Below are 23,104 nucleotides of genomic sequence, written 5' to 3'. Positions count from 1 at the left end.
AGACTTTCATGTCTGAGAAAGGATTAGTCTTTTCATGATTAAATGCTCTTCAGGTAGGTATTATTTCTTTTGACATTATACTCCACAGTAACACTGTCTTGCTGGCATTACGTCTTTCCTCTCACCTTTGACCTCTCCATCTGAACTCGTCACAGGGGCCAAAAGAAAGCAGTTTTTTTCCAGGACTTTTGTGTTCTTGTGAGCTCTGCAGCAATACACGGATCGAGGGAAGAGTGGTTGTCTCACAGGCTGCTTCAGTGAACTGTCTGCTGTGCAATGTTTGAGATTTGTTATCTGATAAAGAGCATTCATCTCCACCAGGTGGAACAGGACACATCTCGATGGAGGCACGCTAACTCCTTTATACCTCTGCGATGGTGCGATACGGACGCAGACTCATGCCGGTGCAGGTCGGACTGTTATCCCATCAGAAGATGGCCTTTTCCTTTATGTGTGTGTGTGTGTGTGCGGTGGTTGGGATGGAAGGGCGTGTGTGTGTATGTGGAGTGATGATGGGTGGGATTGCGTGAGCGACTGGGTTCAATGAGTAAGTGAAAAAAGATTTCAAAAAGTAAGCAACTGTGTGTTTTCTTTCTAGTATCCCTAAGAGTTTGTTTATGAGACTCCTGCCACTCCCCCTGTCATCCTAATCCTTGTGAAGTTTCTGCATTACCCATCAAAAAAACACATAGTGTCCCCTGGCTGCCGTGGCTTGGATGTAGATTAACACGAATTGCATACAGATTTAAAGGTCCAATGTGTGGGAATTTCTCCCATCTAGCGTTGAGATCATATATCGCAATCAACTCTCTCGCGCCACGCAGTTCAAAGTACGTATTACAGCTACGGTAGCCTTCGCGCTTTTTTCTGACGATGCCGGTATCTTGCTTTTTTCAGTATCCTTTTTCTTTTTCTGGGTGAAGAAGAAGACTCCTGTTCCTGAAATTTGGATTTTGAATACGTGTGGTCCTCCATGTTTCCTTCTTCAAACTTGGCGGGGCCGGGAAGCTATGATACCCATTAGCAGCATTAGCAGCACCTGTGAGTTTATCATGTGACAGCGAAAACGCGAAAGGCGGAGCAGTATGTCCTGTATGTCCCTTACCGGCTAACGTATTTCATAACGTCTACCCCAGTTCATGCAAATGCAAATGTAACATTTCAAGCCAAAAGGAATACTTGGAACTGATGGCGGTAGTACATTTTAATGAAAAGGACAAGTTTGTGAACGGGCAACACAGATTTTGATAATGAACAACTAAACACGTTACACGCTGGACCTTTAAAGCAAGTGGGCGGCCATTTTTTATTTATTTTGTGAGGATGCAAAATCACTTAGAGGGCCAAAGAGCAGTGGTGGTTCATATAGTCAAGTACGCTTAACCCTTGTATTTAGTTGACTTTGGCTTTACTTCCTCATTGTTTGGGTTTCCACAGACCACACTGCTGCATGTGTAAAATGATAATGATTGCAAAATCAGCCAATATTTTTTCCCCCTTTTCTTCAGACCTTAAAACCCAATATGTAAAAACAAAGTACTGAAGGGTAACGCTTCCCTTTGCCACAAGCTAGGTGAGGACAATTGATAGGAAAGCAGAAATGAAACATATTTCTGCAACATCAAATTATGTTGATGTTTTTGTTTGTTTTTCGATGTTACTGTAATATTTGTTTTTTTCTCTTCAGGATTATGGAATATTTTTTTTTCTATTTGGGCCTCTTTAACTTATTCATATTAAACAAGGGTAAAAGATGAGGGTCTGCAAGTAGACATTGCTTCGTTTTAAGGGCTCACTGGCCATTTAGATTAGATTAGGAACCACTGCCCTGACAGCTTAACCTGGCCATGGCAATTAAATATATACAGTTTTAGTAGCCTCGAGGTCAGGTACTTTCAGTTCAACTGAGTGAAGTCAGGGATACTCTGTGAGAGCAAACTGGAAGACTGTGTTGACAGCCTTCAATAAACAGATAAATTATGGATTATAATGTTCAAGGGATAATTATCAGGGGTGGAAGACGTATTTCGATATATACTTAATTACAAGTAAAAGTCCTGCATTCAAGGTTTAGAATCAGAATACTTTATTGATCCCCTCACGGAAATTATCAAAATGCATTCAAAAGTAAAAGTACTTGTTACGCAGAACGGCCCCTTTCAGAGTTTTATATTATTATCCAACCTATTTTATATTACTGGATCATCATGGCCAGGTTGTGGTGGAGCTAATTCGAAGTATTTATACTGATGTGTGTAGTTTAATTCATAAAAAGGCATCATCTTTTATTAGAATTACGTTTTATATGTAGCCTGATGTCAAAAGTAACCAGTGACTAAAGTGGTCAGGTAAATAATGCAGTATAAAGTACAACTTTGCCCTCAGAGATGTAGTAGAGTAGAGATGAAAAGTATATCCTGGAAGTAGCTCAGTCAGTAGGGAGTTGGGTTAGGAACATGAGGGTTGCTGGTTCAAGTCCCCATGTGGACCATTGTATGGTGGAGGTGGGACTGGTAGTTGGAGAGGTGCCAGTTCATGACCAAAGTATGGTGGAGGTGAACTGGCACCTCTCCAACTACCAGTTGGCACTGCCAAAGTGGTCTTACCCCAAGCTCACTCTGACATCTCTCCATTTAGTGCATGTATAGGTACTGTGTGTGTAATTCAGTGTAATAACAACAGAGTGAAAACATTGTAATTTCCCCTTGCAGGATTATTAAATATACAATCTATATATTATTATTATTATTATTAAAATACTCAAGTAAAGTAGAAGATGTAGCCTACTTTCTCCTGTGGTTATTACAATTCATTATGTTGCCTGCGTGTTATTTCAGGAGTTCGCCTACTTGGCAAATTGGCATTTCAATCAAAAATAGATCTGAAAATATCTACAAGAATATAACTTTGACAGACTTTGTACCCCACCCCACCCCCCTCCAAAAAAAATGAAACCACACAAAAAATGAAACCACACAATAAGTGTATTTCCAAAGGGAGGCGCGGCCACAGAGGACAGGAAAATATGAATTATGATCCGCCCTCTGGAAACAGCTCAGGGCAGAGTGACAGCCACACAGGAATCCTGGAGGAGAAAGAAAGAATAACAGCACTTCTACTTTGAAAGTGGGAAGCTTCACACTCCTGGACAGACATGCGCTGGAAAAGTGAAGTCAAAGTAGAGTGTTGCGTTGTTAACGAGACTGAAAACGGATCTCTGTTGTCCAACGATGAGGTGAGTAACAGACGTGTAGAGCCTGTATTTGTTATCAGCAGGTTGAGGTGTGACTCAGTGTATATAGACCGTGTCGGAAATTAAATATTAGGCTATAGGCGAAATTGCTTTGCCAATTAAATCAAAGTGGGCTTCCGTCCGTCATTAAAAGCCGGCCTTCCACACGCTGACAGCACGGTATTTTCACAATTTGAAGAAATGTCGTAATGCAAATTACCCCTCCCTGAATTCTGCAATTAAAAACTCAAGTAGTTAATGAGACCTCTTCACCTTTTGGTTGCCCCGGGTAGACGTTTTATGGCGAACTTAGCCTTTTAATTGCTGTTATTAAAAAAATCAATGCTCTTCCCCACGAGACCTCGCGCGCTGTTTTTTTTTTGTTGTTGTTTTGTTTTTGATTGACGCGTGGAATTGGTGTGGGTCGGCGTGTCACGCGCGCACGCAAAGCGAGCAGTTGCCGAATCACAAATGCGGATCTCAAGAACATAATGCACACAGGATAGGTATTAGCTCGAGTGTTGTCTGTTTACGTACGTAATGTCTATCCCTCTCTTTTTAAATGTCGTTTTGGTAATCGCCGGCGTTGTCATGGTGAGAAGTGAAAGGCATGATATTTATGGGAAGGAGCAGGGGGGCATTTAAGGCAGCTGCGACGGTCGGACAGAGCTGCGTCCTCTTCCCGCCGTGTATCTTCTCGTCATGTGTGAAGATTGCAAAGGAGACGAAGAGCTGCTAGGCGCGTGCACTGAGGACAGGAGAGACATTATGGTAGGAATGGAATTGTTGTAGCTAAAACTTTTTTTTGTAGCCTATTCTCCAAAACATGTTGAGAACGAACGAGAGGCCTTTTTTTTTTTTTTACCCCCGACGTAGGCCTATAAAGTTTGTAACAGTCGTGACTGTGGACATCAAAAGGAGAACAGGAATATAACAAGCCTATATATGTCTGCGCCATATATGGCCTATACTCCAAATGAGCATACGAGATGATATCCTCTCAGCTAATTAGGCATTCACTAATGAGTGAAAAAATAAGTTCACTTTGATTTCGTTTTTTTCTTTTTAATTGGCATTGTAATTTCGCATCTGTAAACTGAGCTTGTTTTAAGATACATTATTGTCACAAATCTTTAAGCAAATGAAGCTGAGCCAGAAAAACCTAGAATGTGAGAATGGTATTTTAATTTTAAATGTGACAGTTGTATTACGAGTTTGGTGACTGTGAACACGAGCTGAGTTCAAACACGGCACGTAGCCCATGCTGTGCTGTATAGGGTCGCTCCTGTGTGTCACTTTCTAACCGCAGGTCTGATCCCTTCAGGGCGCGTCGGTGGAAGTTCTGGATGAAGACGCGTCGTCGCTGCGGGCGATGGCATCTGCGCCTCTGTCAGGTAGCGCTGTGTGCGCGAGCTGCAACGAGGAAATTGTGGATAAATATTTATTAAAGGTAAACACTTTTTTTGTGTGCATTTTTTTTTTAATTTCTTTTTCTTTTCTCCCGAGGACCATGTTTTCATTTAACTTTGGATTATGGCTAATTTTCCCTCGTTTGCGTTTGGATTTCTGTGGTTTTGAAGGCTCACGCTGGTGTTCATGCGTGTATATGGGGCCTGATTGACTTGTGCTAATTCATCCCATCTCTGCTTTAGGTTAACGACTTGTGCTGGCATGTGCGTTGTCTCTCCTGCAGCGTCTGCCAGACTTCACTTGGCAGCCACGCGAGCTGTTACATCAAACAAAAAGAAGTTTTCTGTAAACTGGATTACTTTAGGTATGTGCATCGGTTTTTATTAGTGCTGCTCAAATGACATTCGAAGCTACCGAAACGAAAATTATTGAATGGACCTCTTAATAATTAGGCCACATATTCTCTATTGCAAATCGAGGAATATTGACACTAAATAATAATAATAATAATAATAATAATAATAATAATAATAATAGTAATAATAATAGTCGCAGGACTTGACATGTCACCTTGCTTTGGCAGGATATTTATTTAACTTTAATTGTAATTATTTAACCTACATTCAGTTAATAATTCCAAACTAAAACTTTTTTTTTAACTTTCCATCATCGCATATAAAAGATAGATGGAGAAGATTTTTAGTATTATAAATATTGTGTGACTACACTAGGAGGAGGAGGCTAAAGACTAAAGCTGAGAGTCACTTTAATCAGGCTATATACCTCTTTGATTCATTTCATTCCATTTACCAGGGCCTACTTTATCTCTGGAGCTGTAGCCTAGGTCAGAGGTTTTTTGTTTCCTGCAGGAGTCCATGCTACACTCTAGGCTAATTCTGCGGGGGTAACACCACATTATTTCATTCATGGCCTAATGGAAATTGGCATCAGTCAGTAAAAAGCCGAAAAGCAACAAGTCTTCGGCTCTGAAGCCTATTATTAAATGCCCTCGGGCAGCTCCTGCGCGTGGGTGTGTAATTTGCTTCACCGTGACGTTCCCCTGCAGAAGATACGGCACGTGGTGCGCGTGCTGCGGCCGGACCATCCACTCCACGGACTGGGTCCGCCGGGCCAAGGGCAACGTCTACCACCTGGCCTGCTTCGCCTGCTTCTCCTGCAAGAGACAGCTGTCCACCGGGGAGGAGTTCGCTCTGGTGGAGGAGAAGGTGCTCTGCAGGGTCCACTACGACTGCATGCTGGACAACCTCAAGCGGGCCGCGGAGAAAGGTCAAAGACTCGGTCCATACAGGCCTACTCTTGTTATTATTTAATTTTTTTTTTTTTTTTTTTACTTTTAGCCTATATAGCACTTTCTAGAGGCCGGGACAGTTACTTAACATTCATGTTGTCCTTGGGTCAAATTTGACCCATTTTCAAAATGTTTCTAAAATCAGAATTTTTGGGTTTCTTTCAACCAAACTGTCAAAAAAAATAATAAAAAAATAACGTGGATAGTTCTATACAACGCTCCCCACCAGTAAAATAAATGACCAGTTCACTACTTTCATTGAATTTGGGTGTTTTATTCAGTTTTATAGCATTTGAAAATAAATTCATAAAAGAGTGTTGAAAAAATCGACAGGAAAATCGACAAGTGTCGAAAAGTCGACCAAAACGTTAAAAAATAGGTTTGAATTAAAAATTTGAACCCAGAAAAACAAAACGTTGCATGGTCGATGGGAAGACAACAAAAGGGTTGAAGTATATCCAAGACTTTTTACATTACATATTTGTTACATTTTGACATAAAAAAACTATTTCCCTTATTGCCAGTAATAATAATAATAATAATAATAATAATAATAATAATAATAATTATAGGCTACAAATAATCACTTAAGACAAAACTCAAAATCAGTCATTCCTTTCACTTCAAGCTACTGAGAGAAGTTGAATATTCAGTTTTAATGTTATGAAATCATTAGGTATATATGTAAATTACTAAAAGGCCTAAAATCAACGTACAAAACTATTTATAGGCTATCATGTCCCGAGAATAGTTATCTATTTTAAATCAAAGTTAACTTGTCCCCATTTTTTAATGGCTTGGTTTAAATATGGTTATTGCATGTTGCTCTTTTGGTTTTAAAATGCTGCATTTCAAAGTAATATAGATTTCATATTCTGTGATAAGTATTTCAAGATCTTTTAATATGAGACTCTTCCTTGCAGGAAACAGTGTTAACATGGACGGGGCTGTGCCCACTGAACAGGAGATCAACCAGCCAAAACCCTCCAAGAGAGCACGGACCAGCTTCACTGCCGACCAGCTGCAGGTTAACCTCCATCCTCACATGACAGACGGCACATAGATAAATACATACGTATATTGGGGTTGGGCAATATCCAAATTTTGATACCGTCAAACCTCCTCCCTATTTTACCGCGGTATACGGTATCACCGTGACTAATTAAAAATGATGACGTAAGGCTCAGACGGCGTCACCAAACTGTTGGCTTGTGCACGGTTCAGAAACTGAATACCAAACACTAATACTGAAACAATAATAACACAACAACTTACAAAAAAACTACTTTCTCCTCCACACTGTCACATGATGACAACCACACATAATTAAATAAATTATATTTAATATTTAATACTTGTCTCCTATATAAGTGCATTGCATTTTTTTTTAATGACGGTATTGAAACCGATACCGTTGCTATTTTTAAGACCCCCGCGGTATACCGTATTACCGCCCAACCCTAACATATACATACAATTCTGCTGGGAAAACACTGAATTCTTACATTTTTGACCTAAAATAACTGAGCCAAAAACATTGGCCTCATCCTTTAAAATGTTATTAGAATTACAAATGTGTGTAACAAAGGTTTAGCATACAAGGTAAACGTAAAAGCAGGTGTCCATTTGAATAAACTCAAATGTAAAGCATTTATTTAACAAAATAAAAACAAATGATAAATGGGCTGCAGGTACAATGCCACAAACAAGGATGCTTGTTTTTAAATTTACTTTGTACAGTTTTTCCTCACTTAATAAAAATAATAGTAATAATTATGTCCATTGTTTAGGGTACTATAATTTACTGTCCAAAATTACCCAAAATGTTTGGATTTTCTGTTTCGTAAAGTATGTTTTTATTGACATTTATCGGTATAAATGTATTTATTTGACTATTTCCACAAACATGTAGCAGTGTTCCACAAAACCAAATGCTGGTCAAATCTCCACCCAGCAGTTCAACGTGCATTTCCTCCCGCGACGACAGAGTAAGCCTGCGTGTTATTTAACCGACTGTCTTTTGCCTCTCAACGTGCAGGTGATGCAGGCCCAGTTTGCTCAGGACAACAATCCAGACGCCCAAACGCTGCAGAAACTGGCGGAGCAGACGGGCCTCAGTCGAAGAGTCATACAGGTCGGTGAAGGGCCGGTGCATGAAGGATGAATATGGATGATGGAATGTACAGAAGGATCCTATACTACTTCGAGAGAAGCAAACGTTCAAACTTAACTAGCTGCTGATAAACCACGTACAAAACCAAAAGAAAAACCTCAATTTGACCATTAAATGAGCTTTTATCTGTTTCAAATAATACCAGTTTGTGTCAAATGATCCTGAATGGCAGAATAAAGAAAAGAAACGCAAATAGTCAACTTATTTTTTTGCACATCGTATATTATTGGTTTATGATTATTGTGCATTTTAAATTGTGTAGGTGGTTGAGGTTAAGCTAGTTTTAAATACGTTATATTCTGCTCCACAGTTAAATCCAAAGCTGTATTTCACGAGATATGTTTTTAAATGTACGCAAAATATGGATCGCCAAAGTATCCAGTAACTGTAGTTGACAAGTGAGTACAAAGTACTACGTTTTCCTCTGGAATGTAGTAGAGTAGAAGTGCAATGCAGCATTAAATAGAAATACTCAAGTAAAGTAAAAAACCCTCAAATGTATACTTAAGTATACAGTAATTGAGCAATTGTACTCAGTTACTTTCCAGCACTGGTAAAAGCTGTATAACCGGTGGCCGGGTTGGTTCAGTGGGTAGAGCAGGCGCACATATACTGAGAGGTTTATGCCTCGACGCAGAGGTCCAGGGTTCGAATCCGACCTGTGACGATTTCCAGCATGTCTTACCCCTCTCTCTCACCTAGCTGTCCTGTCAAAATTAAAAGGTGGAAATGCCCAAAAAATAATCTGTATAACCATGTAAGACCCAGAACGCACATATTTTTCTCCTTCTATTGTATAGGATAGAATTGGCTGTGTTTCCAGTCACACACAGCTTTAAATTACTGGTTGAGACTTCGACCAGTTTCCACTGCTAACGATGTTTCGATAGTGACACTGGTTTTACTCACCAGGGGCAGAAGTGTCTCCTCGACGGTCACTCCATCAGATTTCTTGGCAGAGAGATAAAGGCTTGTACAGTTTACAAGCTAACATGATTACCCAACCTATTCACCTTTGTGTTTGTTGCTTCTTCTTTTACGGCTCGCTACCGTCCGATGCATCCCTAAAAAAAAAAAAAAAAAAGCGTTTGTCCCGTTAATCAACAGGTCTGGTTCCAGAACTGCAGAGCGCGCCACAAGAAGCACGTGAGCCCCAACCACACGTCCAGCACCCCCCTGACCTCCCTGCAGTCCAGCCGCCTCTCGCAGCCCACCCCGACCCCCGAGGAGCTGCAGTACACAGCGTACGGAGGCCCGGAGGGATCAATGCTCTCTGCACTACACTCCTTCATAGACAGTGAGCACCAGCCTTGTCACGATGATACCGTTTTACTGTGGTTCACTGCTTACTATAAAAAAAAAAAGTGTCAAATTCCTATTTTAACATTTGAAATATTATATTGTTCTGGTTTATTTAAATGGAACTTCACCTTGAGTATTTTGACTAACGAGGCACTAAGACACCAACATTGTAGTATTTTATATCTATGGTTGTTGCCCCGTTATCGCCTTCTTTATTTGCGTTAGTGATTGAAGGTTTAGCTCTGAACATTACACAGAAAGAAGTGAGTGGCAGAAATGAAGCCAAAGAAAAAGATAAGCTTATTTGCTAATAATTTGCAGTTATATTTAAGTAATGTTAAAAAAAATCTCTTCCAAAAAGGTAAAGGAGAGCATCTATGATTTTTCAAAAAATATCAGGTTATAAGATGAACATCGAAATGGATTTTAAGAGTTTTGAAAAGATTTTTTAAGGTTGCTATATAAAGTTCAGAATATAATGTATACAAAGATAGCTTTTTCTATTCGATTAATTAACCTAAACGGAAAGATACATATTTTAAATGATACGGTTATCCACAAACTATGCTCATGAAATGTACCCTGTAACTGTAACGACTCAAGTGCTCTCTCTTTGTGTGCCCGCAGTACACTCCCCTCCATCCATGTTTCAACCGCTGCTGCCAGCCCACGCCATGACCTCCCTGCCTGTGTCTCACGCCTGAGCGCCGCCCGCCCCGCCCCCACACACACACACACACACACACACACACACACACACACACACACACACACACACACACACACACACACACACACACAAATCAACCAGCGGTCGTCATTAGCAGTATTCAGATCTCCACATTTCCTTTACTTCAACTGTCAGTAATTCATTAAATGTTGACATTCTTTGAAAACACTAAATTCACGGTAGAGCATATAACGGAGGACTATTATTTGTTCTGTATAATGTGGAATTGGAAAGGTTTTATTGTACCTCATTGGATTGTGACATATGACATTATAGATTTATATTTGTTTGTGTAGTTGGTGACACAGTTTGACCGTGCTCCTCTAGTGAACACCACCACACCCCCCTCCCACCCCATGTCAACTCATTATGAAGGTGAACTTGAAATTGTTTGTATAGCAGTGTTTGGATATTGCAATTTTATTTATTTATTGTATGTGAAGTCTGTTTTGAAAATAAATGTCTAATTTCACAAACCCGGAATGAATGAATGAATACCGATAGCTTACTGGTCAGATCCAGTGACAGCTGACATGCTGCAGTGTTAAGAGCTGAATGGGCAGGTTTAAAAATTGGAAATGCATTGTAGAAAAACTATTTATTGATGAAAACACAAGTACAAAAAAATCTATATTTGAAGGCAATATATTCTGTTAAAACACACATGCAATTTTTACTGTATAAATAAAATATATGGAGGCATTTATACTGTCAGCTTTCTGCACAAATGCACAATAAATAAAAACAGTTTGGAGTATGGACAGGTTTGAGCACTGCGTCTTCAGAGTTTGACTTTTAAAAGTTTGCGGTAAGAGACGCACGCACATTCTAACAAGGAGAGACGTTTTACTTGTGTCTACTTGTTGACTGTGGTTGACCAAAAGAATCTAATTTACAGACATGCCAGGGAGGGGGGGGGGGGGGGGGGGGGGGGGGGAGGCATATAAAAACACAGTTTTTACTTCACTTATCAGATCTTAGGTATTCACCCTTATGGGAATGAAACTAAACCTGAGCTGTATGGACATAAAGAAACAATTCAACTGGGAGACTAGTAGTTATTCATGCTACACGCGTAATATGCCACACTGAGCACTACATGCATCATTTCTCTCCTTTCGGATACACTAGCAGAGTTGTTTTGCTTTTACTGAACGGTTATGTTGTACGTGTCCCAGCGTGTTCAGCTCAAACGGCGGCAGAAGGCGTGTGAGCCTGGCGGTGCGGTCGCTCTGAGGCACCATGAGGGCAGGCTCTCGGGTTCGACAAACACGGTACAAAGACTCACAAGCATGAGTCACATCTCAAAGATCTCTTAAAAGGTGAGCATCATCCCAATGATGCATACATCCATTTAGGAAATAAAAGAAAAACCTCATCAAAAGTTTGAGGTCTGTGAAACACATGGACACAGTGTGGGAAACTGCCAACAGCTTGTGTCACTCGTTTATATTTATCAGTGACTTTACCAACAACCTGGTCACACCCAAATCTGTGAATCAGGGCGATACTCTACCCAGATCAAGAATCTTTATCCTCTACAGGAGTGTGGTCGTTTATACTACTCAATAAATCTAAAAATCATCACAGAAACTTCTCAAACCTCTACAGCAGCTTAAGACAAATTTCTCTGCTCTCCGTCCTCATGTTCAGTCTGTTTGAGACACTCGTTTTATAAAAAAAAAAAAAATTTGGAACGGCTAAATACACTGCGTTTGTAGCTTGTGCACTTAGCTGTATATTTGTTTGTCAGATATTGCTTTCATTAAAGTAAAGTGACAAAAAAGGCCTGTAGGTGTAGTGTTATAACTGACATCGAATCATGATGACCACAGCCACAGTTCTCTGTAATGGAAGCCACTTTTTACTGCCACTTTTAAAAAAGGAGGTGACTTGTTAATACTAATAAGATACATTTTGGGGGGAGTATGACTTTAAGAGCACATGTTGTAATGGTAGGCCCATGTGTAACACCTTGAGGTTCTGCACTCTTTGCTGGTTGGACACACAGGCGGCAGCCGAGAAAATAAATTGCGACTTTATGGTTAAGGGACGTGCTTCCAAACCACCAAAACACAGAGCATCCTTCCACTTCACCTTCCACTTCAAGCCCTAACATCTGGAAAGCCGTCACTGGCTGCTGACTATCCCTTTAACAAGATATGTTTTTAAAAATTAGAGAAGCTTTTTCAAATAAACTATGTAAATATAAACTTCAAGTAACCTATGGTAGCACCAGGATACAATTAGACACTCAATGTGGCAATTCTAAGAAAAAGGCACTTAAAAGAGTGAAGCACTTTGAACTGCTGTGCCATTATGTCCTTGGGAGTTAAATATGAAAACAGTGGACGTTGAGTGGCAAATAAGTTTCTCAATTTGAGACAATGTGAGGTTAAAAAAAATTGTGATAACACAATACACAGACGCGCTGAAGTTTGACCATTTCATGGAAAAACTAGTTCAATCAGCAGTGCATTCACGCCTCAACAACAGTACACATAAGACGTCTACTAATGACTGGCACCACCAAGTGGTAAGAACTGGCAACTACAACAGATTAGGAGCAAAAACAGCTGAGGTTTACCACAATCTCAATAAAGAAAGAAATCACTCGTTCCAATAGGAACTTACTGTGTAGTACGACTGTGGCTGTAAAAAGTATACATATTTATACACATATATATATATTTTCAGTTATGACAATAAAATAAAAATGTTATATTTACAAGAACTTGGTGTGACTTTGTACACCATACAAAACTAGACTTGTTTTGACTATCAAGTCCATAAATTGTGAGCATGTGGGAATCTAATTATCAGAACTGCTTATCGGTTTGTTCATTATAGTGCACAGTTGCAACTTGTGTACACTTTGCCAAATGTAATTTGGCAAATGTGCCAAATTTAATGGCACATGGGCTTGTACCATTCTTTGGTACATGACCTGAAGTCTCTTTCTCCCCTCCACCTTTCATCTTTTCACTATTTCTTGCTCGTCTTCTTGACGTTCTTCTTGTCGAGGATGTTCCTCAAGGTTTTGTTCATGTAGAAGGGCCGGTCGGGAGAGCCGTCGTTCGCCTCCAGATCCCACACTAGGAGGCAGCAGGAGCAACGTGTTAAAAATGGAGATGGGAATTGCACTGGACAAAACTTAAACCATTTATGTTTATTCAAAAAAAATGATTTCACATTTTCATTGGATTTCATTGATAAAAAAAATTCTCCTATACAAAAAGAACACTGAATAACCTCCAGATAGATGCGTGTATTATACTTCGCAATACAATACATTTGAACCATCCAATAAAAAATTTACCAAAAATGGCTTTGACATCCTTTTATAAACTGTATCGCAAAAAAGGTTCCTGGAGTAAGGTCTAAAACCACAGAATAAGAGGAACAATTTATTTTTTTATTTTTTTCACAACTAGGCACATAAACTAGTGGCTGCATTCAGAAGTTTCCTGGAAACTGTTCTATTCAAATCGTAAGCAAAAACCATAAAATGTATTTTGAAGTCTTAACCTCCCACAAAGTCTCTGTCTGGTTTACAGTACATCTGTGAGCTGATCTTTATAATGGAAACTTTGAAATGATTGTGACCTTCTTTTTTTTTTTATTATGTAAAATAAGAGAAACCAGTTTTGCTAAGTGCAGAAATACACACCATTTTTGGATCTGTGTTAGTATAAATACGGTGGATCAAAGCAACATATAAAGCCAATGGTAAATATCAACAGCCAGCAAAATAATCATGCTTGACAGAAGAAATAAATCACATGGTTCTTTTCCCACATGTCAAAGTGCATACAAAACATGATTTTACACTAGAAGACCAAAGTGCGACAAGAGGTGTGCCCCATAAGTCCACCATTTTTTTTTTTTTTTTTTTTTTTTTTTAAATGGTAAAACCTTATGCCATAGTCCATCAGTGGCATCTGTACATCTTAAGTTCCATTATGTTTGTTTGGGTAAAAATGCTCATATCATATTCATCTTAGCCTGTGTGTCCGTCCTGCGAGTTAGCATGTACCCTCTCAGTAAGGCAGAGGTCAGAAGAGAATACAGAGAAGAAAAAAGAAAGCGTGGCAGAAAAAAAGGCAAGTATCTGAGTTGGCTCAAGAGTAAGGAAACTGGTCTTTTCTAGTCGCCCATGCCTTTTCTGGGAGGAACCGAAGTAAAAACATGTCCTTTCATGTCCAAGCCATTCCTGACCAAGCTGGGATGCATCCAGTGTTGATGTTTAGCCCTACAGTACTCGCTCTCAAATGTCCAGACCCCAACACATACAGATATGGAGAAGTGAGTGAGTGAGTCAGCAGTTAAAGTAGCAGTAAAAGTGGCCGCACATTGCTCAAGAGGCAGTGCATAATTTGGCACCCTCCTCTCCTTTGCGCAGGATCTTGTGCAGGCCAGGAGACATGTAGTAGGGCCTGGAAGAAGAACCGTCATTCCGCTCTAGGTCTTCACCTGAGACCAGGTCCCCAGCACAGCAGAAGACAGGAGGAGCAGGAATAGCAGACAGAGTGACAGCCAGAAAGAGAAAGCAAAGCAAAGACTTAGCAGAGAGAAATATTCAAAACGGTCAGGCAGGAATTAGAGAGCTGAATGAGCAGGAATCTATTTTAGTTGTCATTAAGAGCCCGTTTTTAAGCAGAAGAGAGTTATTTTCAGCTGGTGACAGGCTACTTGGCATTTCATTTTTAACCACATTAGCAGTGATCAGTACAAGTAGTCATATTCTCACACTGGGTCATGTAAAGTACTGAAACAACCCGCATACTTACAAAAGCACAGGAACAACGTGTCCACACACATGGCAAAGACGTTTAAAAAGCCATGTGCAATCATGTAGGATCCAAATACCACCGTCTGAAAGAATCAACAGGTTGAAGTCAGTATGCTATACTGTCAACATCTATCTATCTATCTATCTATCTATCTATCTATCTATCTATCTATCTATCTATCTATCTATCTATCTATCTATCTATCTATCTATCTATCTATCTATCTATCTATCTATCTATCTATCTATCTATCTATCATATGCACAGTGAATAGTTCAAGTCAGAATACAAACATGCCTAAACTTCCCGAAGAAACTTGATTTATTCCTTACCAGAAGGGGGACCCAGCAGTAATTTAGGGATGGCGTCTCCTCTTGAATGACTGGTATTTTATGTGTGAAGAAGAAAAATGCAAGAACACCTGGAAAACATAAAAAAAAGCATGGCAGTCTAATTTCTTGTTCAATCCTTAAAAAGGGTTACTTTATAAATCCTTTAAGATCAAACATAAATACATAAGGGATTTTTGGACAAATCAAGCAGCATCATTTATTCTAAAATGCTTTTTAAATTGGTTGATAGGGGAAACATTAAGGGTTTACAAACACACACATTTAGATCGATACATCTTGGACAAATAGCGCACTATTTTTGATGTTCAGGGATTTGTACGGGTAACTTCTAGGATTCATTTTGATTCATGTTTAAATGAAGTTCTCATTAACTGAACTGAATTTAAGGCCTCCTAAAGAGACTTATTTTTTCCCACAGACCGGCAGAAAACATGTGCAACAGTAAATTTCAACTAAGAATGACACAAACTGAGTGGAAATAAAGTATGAGCATGGCAGAAAAAAAACTGAGTGAGAGGATTTATCATCCACCTTACATTTAGGAGGATATCTCATTCTCTCTCTCCTGCAGTTTTTTTGTCCATGCCACTGTTTATGTCACATTACAGACTGCAGGTGACATGAAACTCACCAACACTTCCTGAAATAAGCAGTTTTCCCAAGAAGAGCAGAAAGTCTGTCACCTTGTCAAGGACAGCCACCCTAAAGATGAGGCAGAGAAAAGCCAGAGTGGAGGAGAGACGCAGTCACAGAAAGTGCACACACAGCATTAAATAAATGATGAGTAGGCTAATGAGGAAACATGTGCAACTGGTTTAAACACTCATTTCTTGACTGTTTGAATTACATAAAGCAAATCCACACCTTTTTCTCGATTGTTTTTTAGCCAAAATCTAAACATCTTGTATTTTTCTTAGCCTGGCATGTTAACGGAGTGTTTTTCAGCAGCAAGTCATTTGCACTCTGATCTCTTTTAGACGCATGGATCTGACACAGACCTACAAGATAAGGCCTTACCTAATAACGTTCCTCATCAAGAGAAAGAAAGCATCCTTAGAAGAGGTGCAGAAGTTCTTTCCATATATTGCTATCTGTTTGTGAGAGAGAAGTAGAGAGTAATGAAGCATTAAGGCACAAGCCAGCTCAACTAACAACTGAACTGCTAACATTTACTTGCAATAAAATAATCCATGTCGGTGTCTCGTAACTCACCATAATGTATGCGTTTCGGTTTATAAACCTGATGAAATGTTCCAGGCACCAGAAGCAGCATTTGAGGCAGCAAAGCACGAATCGAGCGCATGCATTTTGAGAACCTGGAAAAATTATCATCAATCATCATCCCATTGGAAATAAATTGTGTAAAGATTAGGGTTAGTTAGTGTTTTCAAGAGTTACAGCTTACCTTTCAGTTTGTGATCCAGGTACTCCAGAACAATTCGGAACATCTGAACCACAGAGAGGATCAGAGAACCAAAGGCAAGAGAACCTGTGTGGTAACTGTGACACGAGAAACCAAATAGTGTATTAGACATCTTAACACTTTGCGTTAGATTCTTTGTGGATTCAATAGATGCTTGTACTGAAAAATCCTTTCTTTTGATCCTGTCGGTTTTTGGACTTTTATTCATACCAGTCGTTTAAGAGTAAAGAAATATGCGTACAGCATTGGACAGCTTAACTTTGACATGGACAATAGTGGTATGTTACAGCTCCCTACCGTATGGCTCGGCTGAAAGATGAGTAGAGGGGGCATGCGGGGATGTCGTTTGGCTTCTTCAGGGCCCAGTAGTAGGACGCGAAGGCCCCGGCCAGGGCACACTGGCCCAGCGCCATGGTAAAGTTGACCAGCCAGAGGAACACGAACAGGTTACACACATGGAGGACTAGGATGTAGCGATGGTACACACTTTCTCCACCGTAGAAGGCAAACATGCACTGTGACCCGGGGCACACTTTGGTAATATTGGTTTGACTGAATGTCTGAAAGAAAGCAACAGATTTGATCTCGAGGTGCAGTCGGATAAGAGTAATGTGACCTCATATTTCCTTAAGTACTTTTACACTTAATTCATAACAAGCTAAACTACTCAATCAAAGAGAAACACTGGTGTGACTTTTAAGCATCAGCGACTAATGTGAACTCTATTCCCATCAGCCTTAGAGATTGATTTTAAAAAGTCACGCTCAGCTATTAGATTTTACTTGTAGGCAATAAGAAGAAACTATAACACATGCTTTGATTGATTACAGTCTGAAAAACATTTCACAGTGCGAGAAGTGGCAGGTGGAACTAACCTTTGGACTGCATGTGAGGTTGGCATACATGCATTTATCATCAGTAGGTGCGACCTTGTAGACTGCGTTGCCAGATGATGCTAAGAAGCTGAGGTCAAACTAGTTAAGGGCAACACAAAGAGACATTTCCTCCACACAGCAATCCCTGAAAACAAACTCAGTTTGGTTTTAATACTTCAGTTATGCGCTACTTACACAGAGTCCTCTCGTTCATCCAGGCATTACAAGCCTGGGTCTATGCTAAACTATTTACTGAGACACACCAGCACACGCTCGCCCCATTTTGCTCTTGCTTTAAAAAAAAACATAAAGCACCAAGTGAAGGAAGCCCTAGCCATTTTCTACAACTACAACAGTGCATGGTCTGTTTACTAGCAGATTTTTCTATATGACCGTGTGGATAATCCTAATGAACTTGATATAGTGTTTGAACTACTGCAGACTGGATGAACGCAGCAGAATTCTTTGAATGAAACAGTTCATCGATGAACCAGCAGTTCGAAGGATACACTGCTGTGACGACCCAGTAAGCGATGCAGATGGCCAGAAGGAGAAAGGTGATGATCGGGTACAAGAGAGTGGACATGATGTAGCTGATGGCCCTAAAAACAAGAAAGACATCCGGTTTTGAAAAAGCTCTGTGTATGTGTGTGCGTGCGTGCGTGCATATATATATATATATATATATATATATAGAGAGATAGAGAATAAAATAAAAACACTATTTCATTTTCAAGTAATCAACCGAGCTTTTATTCATACCTGCTTCCCTCCTTCAGTAATGCAATAGCGATGCGCAGCCTTGTCCTCAGAAATATCAGTATAACCACAATAATGGCCTCAATCACAGAAAGACAGATCACTACAAAACAAATGTGTTTGATTATTAGTCAATGCACATACAACAAAAATGTTTTATATCAGTTTCAGTTAGTAAAAAAAAAAAAATTTAAAATCACTGTGCTAGCATTCTCTCTAGAAGGTTTCATTTTTAAAACCTCAAGTCTACAGGGATGGAAAATTGTTGTTTATATGATGCGGTTGAGCAAAACTCAGTGGGGCGAGCATTGCACTGTGGCTATAAGGGTTTGGGTTCACATAATAACATCTAAAGTGTGAGGTAAATGTATGATAGTGGATGACAACATACTGAAGATAAGCCACGTCTGTCTGAGCTGAAGGAAAATACTCAAGTCTGTGTGAAAGCCGATATCAGAGATGGTGACATTAGCGCCTGGCTTCCCGCTCAGAGAGCTGTACTCCCAGTAGCAGTGCCAGATACCTGGGAGACACAGAGAGACAGAATAAACGCCAGGTAAGGATGCAACAAGGTAAGACAAATCTAAATCTGCCACAGCTTGTCATGACAACAGAACTGCTCACGGCAAGACAGGTGAGAAAGTCAAATGTAAAAGACGTGGGCAACATCTCCAACATGTGTACCAGCAGCCACTGGCAATGGGAGGTTAACTGTCTATGGGGAATACTCACCGTAGCCGATCGCAGCGATCACACTCAAGACAATGAGCCACAGGAACACGCCGGCAGTGTAGCGCAGCAGCAAGATAAAGACCAGACTGACCGCCATGGTTATAACCAGACCACTGCAACAACACAAACATGTGCATACTGGGAACTGACAGGTATTTGACAGGTAAAGAAAGGAATCTGGAGTTTAAGAATTCATTCAGTAAGATGTTTGGAAAATAGGAATGTATCTGGTGCTATTTAAATCGCCTACTGTTCCAAGCAGTTAGGACATCATCTATTTCACTGATGGCTCAAATAAGTTTCTCTACCCACAGAAGCACATAATCAATAAAGGGAAGTGAATTCATGAAAATCACCAAAAGCCACAGCATATTCTTACATGAGGATCCAGTTCCAGGAATTTGCATAATCCTCAAAGATCTTCATGCCAACTTCTTTGGCATTCAGCAGATTGGCGATACCTCTGTGATGGGAGTAACAAGGTGAGATTGGAAGGAGTGGGAAAGAGACAAGGTGACAAAAAAGGGATTTAATAAGGATACGGAGAGGGACTGTGACAGATGAATAACTTAATTACTAGGGTTTCTCAAAAACATCTTGACACTTTATTTATCTATAATGCTCCTACTATGGAACAAAGATGAATACAGTTTCAAAATGCTTTTGATATTCTCAGGTTTGAGACCTACTTATTGGGTTATGAGGGTCTTAAGAAAACTATTCTAAGTTTCATATCCAGGAGCCACAAAACAGCATTAGTGTTACTGAAGCGCTATGGAGCAATAGTACCTTCAGTATGGCGGTAAATGGTATAGCAGCGTGTTACTGGATGTGATACAAGGAGCACCTAGTGGAATAGCACATATTAATGGATGTGTCAGATCAATAACCCATAGGTTTCTGTTCACAGTACAGGTCAAGTGCTTGATAACCAAAAAAATATATATAAATAAAGAAGTGCTTCAAATGCTAAAATACTGTTTTAGTTGTCACCTGGATTAATCTTAAATTTTTTAAAAATGACTCAATATATCTTGAAATCTTAAATGTTCCCTGAGCAAATGACAAAATCTCAACCAAAGACAAATGATTCAGCATAAAACCAAACATATTTTTTGCCTAATTCTATTAGCGTATTTAAAGAACTCACAAACAGGGAAATCACAAACACACTCTAGTGTTGAGTCCCCACAGGGAAAATATAACTACAAGACTTGCAGCAATGTCAGAACATGACTACTGCAAAGTTTGACTGCATACACACTGCCCTATAACTCGGATACATCTCTAAAGTACAGACAGAGGAGGGAAAGAGGACAAGCTAACGTTGCCAAGGGCTAAACAGAGCACTGAAAGCTGTTCTGAAACCAACCATATAATGAAAAGTTCTACATCAGCTCCCTAAAAGGTCACCGCAACCCTGTCTAAAGACAATATTTTGGATCATATCCAGCCCTGTTATGCAAACCTGCATTCATATCTAGAGCAAGGGAGCAAACCTAATGACCACCAGGGGGACCCCACATCACTCTATATGTTATTTGACACCCAAAGCAGTAGATGACTGGATGTTTTGAGGTAGATATATGCCACAAACAATTGTATTAATCTGTCCTAATCCCTGTCCAATGTTGCAGGTGGAGGGACACAGGAACAGATTGTTCATAATGAAGAGGGAGGGTTAGTCTACACAAAGCTACTGGCTACAGCGGAGGCAAAGTTTAAAAGCTGAAATAAATCATCTTGGAGACCTTTCCACTCCTTGCTGCATGGCAGTTACTTTGCTACAAAAAGAAAAGCATTAAAAGCACATCATCTTTCAGGGTCATTCAAACAAAAGTTGATCACAGCAAACACAGAATCATGTACTGTAGGTTTATAATATCAGTTCACTGATTTAAATACATGATTCCTCTGCTTATCCGGAGTTTAAAGCTATCTCAGCCCATTAACGTGTTGCTAGCGTAGATTTAGAAAAGCAGCTGCTGGAAGCTTGTAGGTACCCCTGAAGTTCTACTCTTGAACTTGCGGGTTGCATTTTCATGCAATAAACATGCAAATGACTTTGAATGTGGTTGGACACATTCTTGGGCATCAGTGATGTCAGTGACATGCCCACTTGTCCTACCCTGAAATATCTGTCCAGAGCTCTCTGGGTGCAGAGCTGGCAGCCCTATTGACAGTACAACAGTTTTAAAACACTTTATTATACAGGGTAAATGATTTATGCTTATTCTTTTACGACAGCAAGAATTCCAATGCTAAATCTAATGTACATGACTTTTCTATTTACCATAACTTAACTGGTTGAACAACAAGGTTAAAGATTCACGTTGCAGGGAAGCAGAACTTACTTAGCAGCATCTTTTAGGTCATTGACACTTCTCCGTTTGTTGTTACCGTCTTTGAAGATGGTCTGATTGGCTACAGTTAACACTCCATTTCTTGTAATGAAATCAGGGAAGCACCGCTGAAGGACTGAAACACATTTAAAAAAAGATTTTTTGTTTTGTTTTTAGTGGCTTGGCAAACAAATATTGTGTGTTACTGTGTTCACAGTTACTCAAATTGACTCACAAGGCCTGCTTGGCACGATTATAGATGGGCAGTCTTCATCCCGTATGACTTCTTCAACTGACTGAAAAGGGAAATAAAGGAGACGATGATTCAACAATTGAAAACAAGATATTTATCTTAGCATTTATTATAGTTAGAGACGGAGTGGAGGGCCTTTTCTGATCTTTCCGTTGTTTATCTAAATCTGTCCTCCTTCATAGTTCTATACATTTTTTTTTTTTTACAATATACATAGATTATGCACACAACAACAACATTCCCACCCCACATCAAACATACCCAACCACCCTGCTGTCACTCAAGAATGAGACTCTGGTTGATCTATGAATGTGCAACATAGTATACAAAAATATCACAGGGTACACAATGCAAAGGCAGAGCGCAAGGCACTTAGTATTGCACAGTGAAGTTGAAATGTGAAAAGTCGTTAAGACCCAATAGGCGGTGAAACAGAGGCAGTATGTCCAGTCCCGGAATGTCAAGAGTCACATCCAGGTTTGTATTAAGGGTCAGACATGATCATTTGACCATTTATTCCTGTACCAGTGTGGAGGGTTTATCGAAAAAAGTCACAAAAAGATCTCCACACTTTGATACATTTCTTTTCAGAGCCCCGTAGCGTACATCTGATTTTTTTCAAGCTTCAGATTAGACAACACATCCCTTATCCAGTGGGAGACTGAGGGCGGGGCAGCATCCTTCCACTTTAAAAGTATCAGGCGGCGTGCAAGAAGGGTAGTAAAGGCAACTACTGTATGGCCCCCCCCAGCAGGTAACTGTATCCCCTCAGGAACAATTCCAAACAGTGATAGAAGAGGGTCTGGATCAATTGGGACTGCTAGGACTGTAGAGAGGGAGAGCCTCGAAAATACCCCTCCTATAACCCTCAATGTTGGGGCAGAGCCAGAACACATGAGTCAGCGTCGCATCAGCAGACTTACATCTGTCACATATAGGGTCGACTTGTGTATATATTTTAGCTAATTTGACTTTGGAAAGATGCACTCGATGGACCACTCTAAATTGAATCAGAGTGTCGAGCACACATAGATGAAGAGTGAACTCTTCCCAATATCTTAGCCCAGGTCTCCTCATCGATTGTTGCTCGAAGCTCCTGTTCCCACGCAATTTTGATTTTAGACAAGGAAAGGCTGTCCAATCTAGAGATTAGTCCTAGAATAGATGAAATTGACATGATGGCATCAATAATTATCTAAATCTGTCCTGTAGGTTTCTGTATTAATGTAAAATATTGTGTGCCTGGCAGCCCATTTATAAATTGTCTTATGGACAACTTTAACTTGCACTTAACAATAAGTCAGTTGACTTAAGTTCTTACTTATGAAAACACTATATTACAACACATTCACAGTTTAGTCTCGTGAACAAAATTATTATCATCAGTCACATGTATAACATCAGTAGGTTTCTGAAAA

At 39.8% G+C, this 23,104-nt stretch overlaps 2 protein-coding genes across 10 annotated transcripts in view; one reads left to right on the top strand and one right to left on the bottom strand.

Annotated features, from left to right (window-relative positions):
• The first annotated feature begins 3,071 nt into the window (after window positions 1-3,071).
• LOC120565249 (LIM/homeobox protein Lhx8) lies at window positions 3,072-10,932 on the top strand. Of its 4 annotated transcripts, none has more exons than XM_039810875.1 (8): window positions 3,072-3,235; window positions 4,557-4,682; window positions 4,885-5,006; window positions 5,712-5,929; window positions 6,875-6,978; window positions 7,990-8,085; window positions 9,232-9,421; window positions 10,054-10,932. In XM_039810875.1, exons 1-8 carry the CDS (start codon window positions 3,155-3,157, stop codon window positions 10,128-10,130), a joined length of 1,014 nt encoding a protein of 337 aa, XP_039666809.1. In that variant the 5' UTR covers window positions 3,072-3,154; the 3' UTR covers window positions 10,131-10,932. The 4 variants fall into 4 exon arrangements, with proteins under 4 accessions (XP_039666809.1, XP_039666808.1, XP_039666811.1 ...); XM_039810874.1 differs by having other exon boundaries at window positions 5,709-5,929; XM_039810876.1 differs by lacking the exon at window positions 3,072-3,235 and adding an exon at window positions 3,700-4,003 and having other exon boundaries at window positions 5,709-5,929.
• Window positions 10,933-13,040: 2,108 nt separating this feature from the next.
• slc44a5b (solute carrier family 44 member 5b) overlaps window positions 13,041-23,104 on the bottom strand; it is a 40,734-nt gene continuing 30,670 nt past the window's right edge. The window contains exons 8-24 of one of the 6 annotated variants that reach the window (XM_039810869.1): window positions 21,669-21,729; window positions 21,446-21,569; window positions 21,220-21,264; window positions 19,471-19,554; window positions 19,092-19,204; window positions 18,751-18,882; window positions 18,363-18,462; window positions 18,110-18,202; window positions 17,601-17,688; window positions 17,023-17,285; window positions 16,708-16,802; window positions 16,515-16,618; window positions 16,320-16,393; window positions 15,934-16,004; window positions 15,282-15,370; window positions 14,947-15,031; window positions 13,041-13,251 (exon numbers count right to left, since the gene is read on the bottom strand). In XM_039810869.1, the coding sequence (XP_039666803.1) occupies window positions 13,142-13,251; window positions 14,947-15,031; window positions 15,282-15,370; window positions 15,934-16,004; window positions 16,320-16,393; window positions 16,515-16,618; window positions 16,708-16,802; window positions 17,023-17,285; window positions 17,601-17,688; window positions 18,110-18,202; window positions 18,363-18,462; window positions 18,751-18,882; window positions 19,092-19,204; window positions 19,471-19,554; window positions 21,220-21,264; window positions 21,446-21,569; window positions 21,669-21,729 (1,731 nt within the window). In that variant the 3' untranslated portion in view covers window positions 13,041-13,141. Of the gene's footprint in view, window positions 13,252-13,305; window positions 14,630-14,946; window positions 15,032-15,281; window positions 15,371-15,933; window positions 16,005-16,319; window positions 16,394-16,514; window positions 16,619-16,707; window positions 16,803-17,022; window positions 17,286-17,600; window positions 17,689-18,109; window positions 18,203-18,362; window positions 18,463-18,750; window positions 18,883-19,091; window positions 19,205-19,470; window positions 19,555-20,842; window positions 20,876-21,219; window positions 21,265-21,445; window positions 21,570-21,668; window positions 21,730-23,104 lie in introns of those variants that run through there. The other 5 variants (XM_039810871.1, XM_039810868.1, XM_039810870.1 and 2 more) reach the window with 5 other exon arrangements.

Source organism: Perca fluviatilis, chromosome 9, assembly GCF_010015445.1.
Source record: "Perca fluviatilis chromosome 9, GENO_Pfluv_1.0, whole genome shotgun sequence".
In the NCBI taxonomy this organism is placed as follows: domain Eukaryota; kingdom Metazoa; phylum Chordata; class Actinopteri; order Perciformes; family Percidae; genus Perca; species Perca fluviatilis.
This window is presented reverse-complemented; position numbering and strand designations above follow the sequence as displayed.

What these genes read in the sequence shown, in the direction of transcription:
- LOC120565249 (XM_039810874.1), top strand. Translation starts at nt 3,155, where the DNA reads ATGCGCTGGAAAAGTGAAGTCAAAGTAGAGTGTTGCGTTGTTAACGAG. An exon ending in TCACTGCCGACCAGCTGCAG is followed by an intron (nt 6,979 to 7,989) that starts GTTAACCTCCAT and finishes CTCAACGTGCAG; the next exon opens with GTGATGCAGGCCCAGTTTGC. An exon ending in ACTACACTCCTTCATAGACA is followed by an intron (nt 9,422 to 10,053) that starts GTGAGCACCAGC and finishes GTGTGCCCGCAG; the next exon opens with TACACTCCCCTCCATCCATG.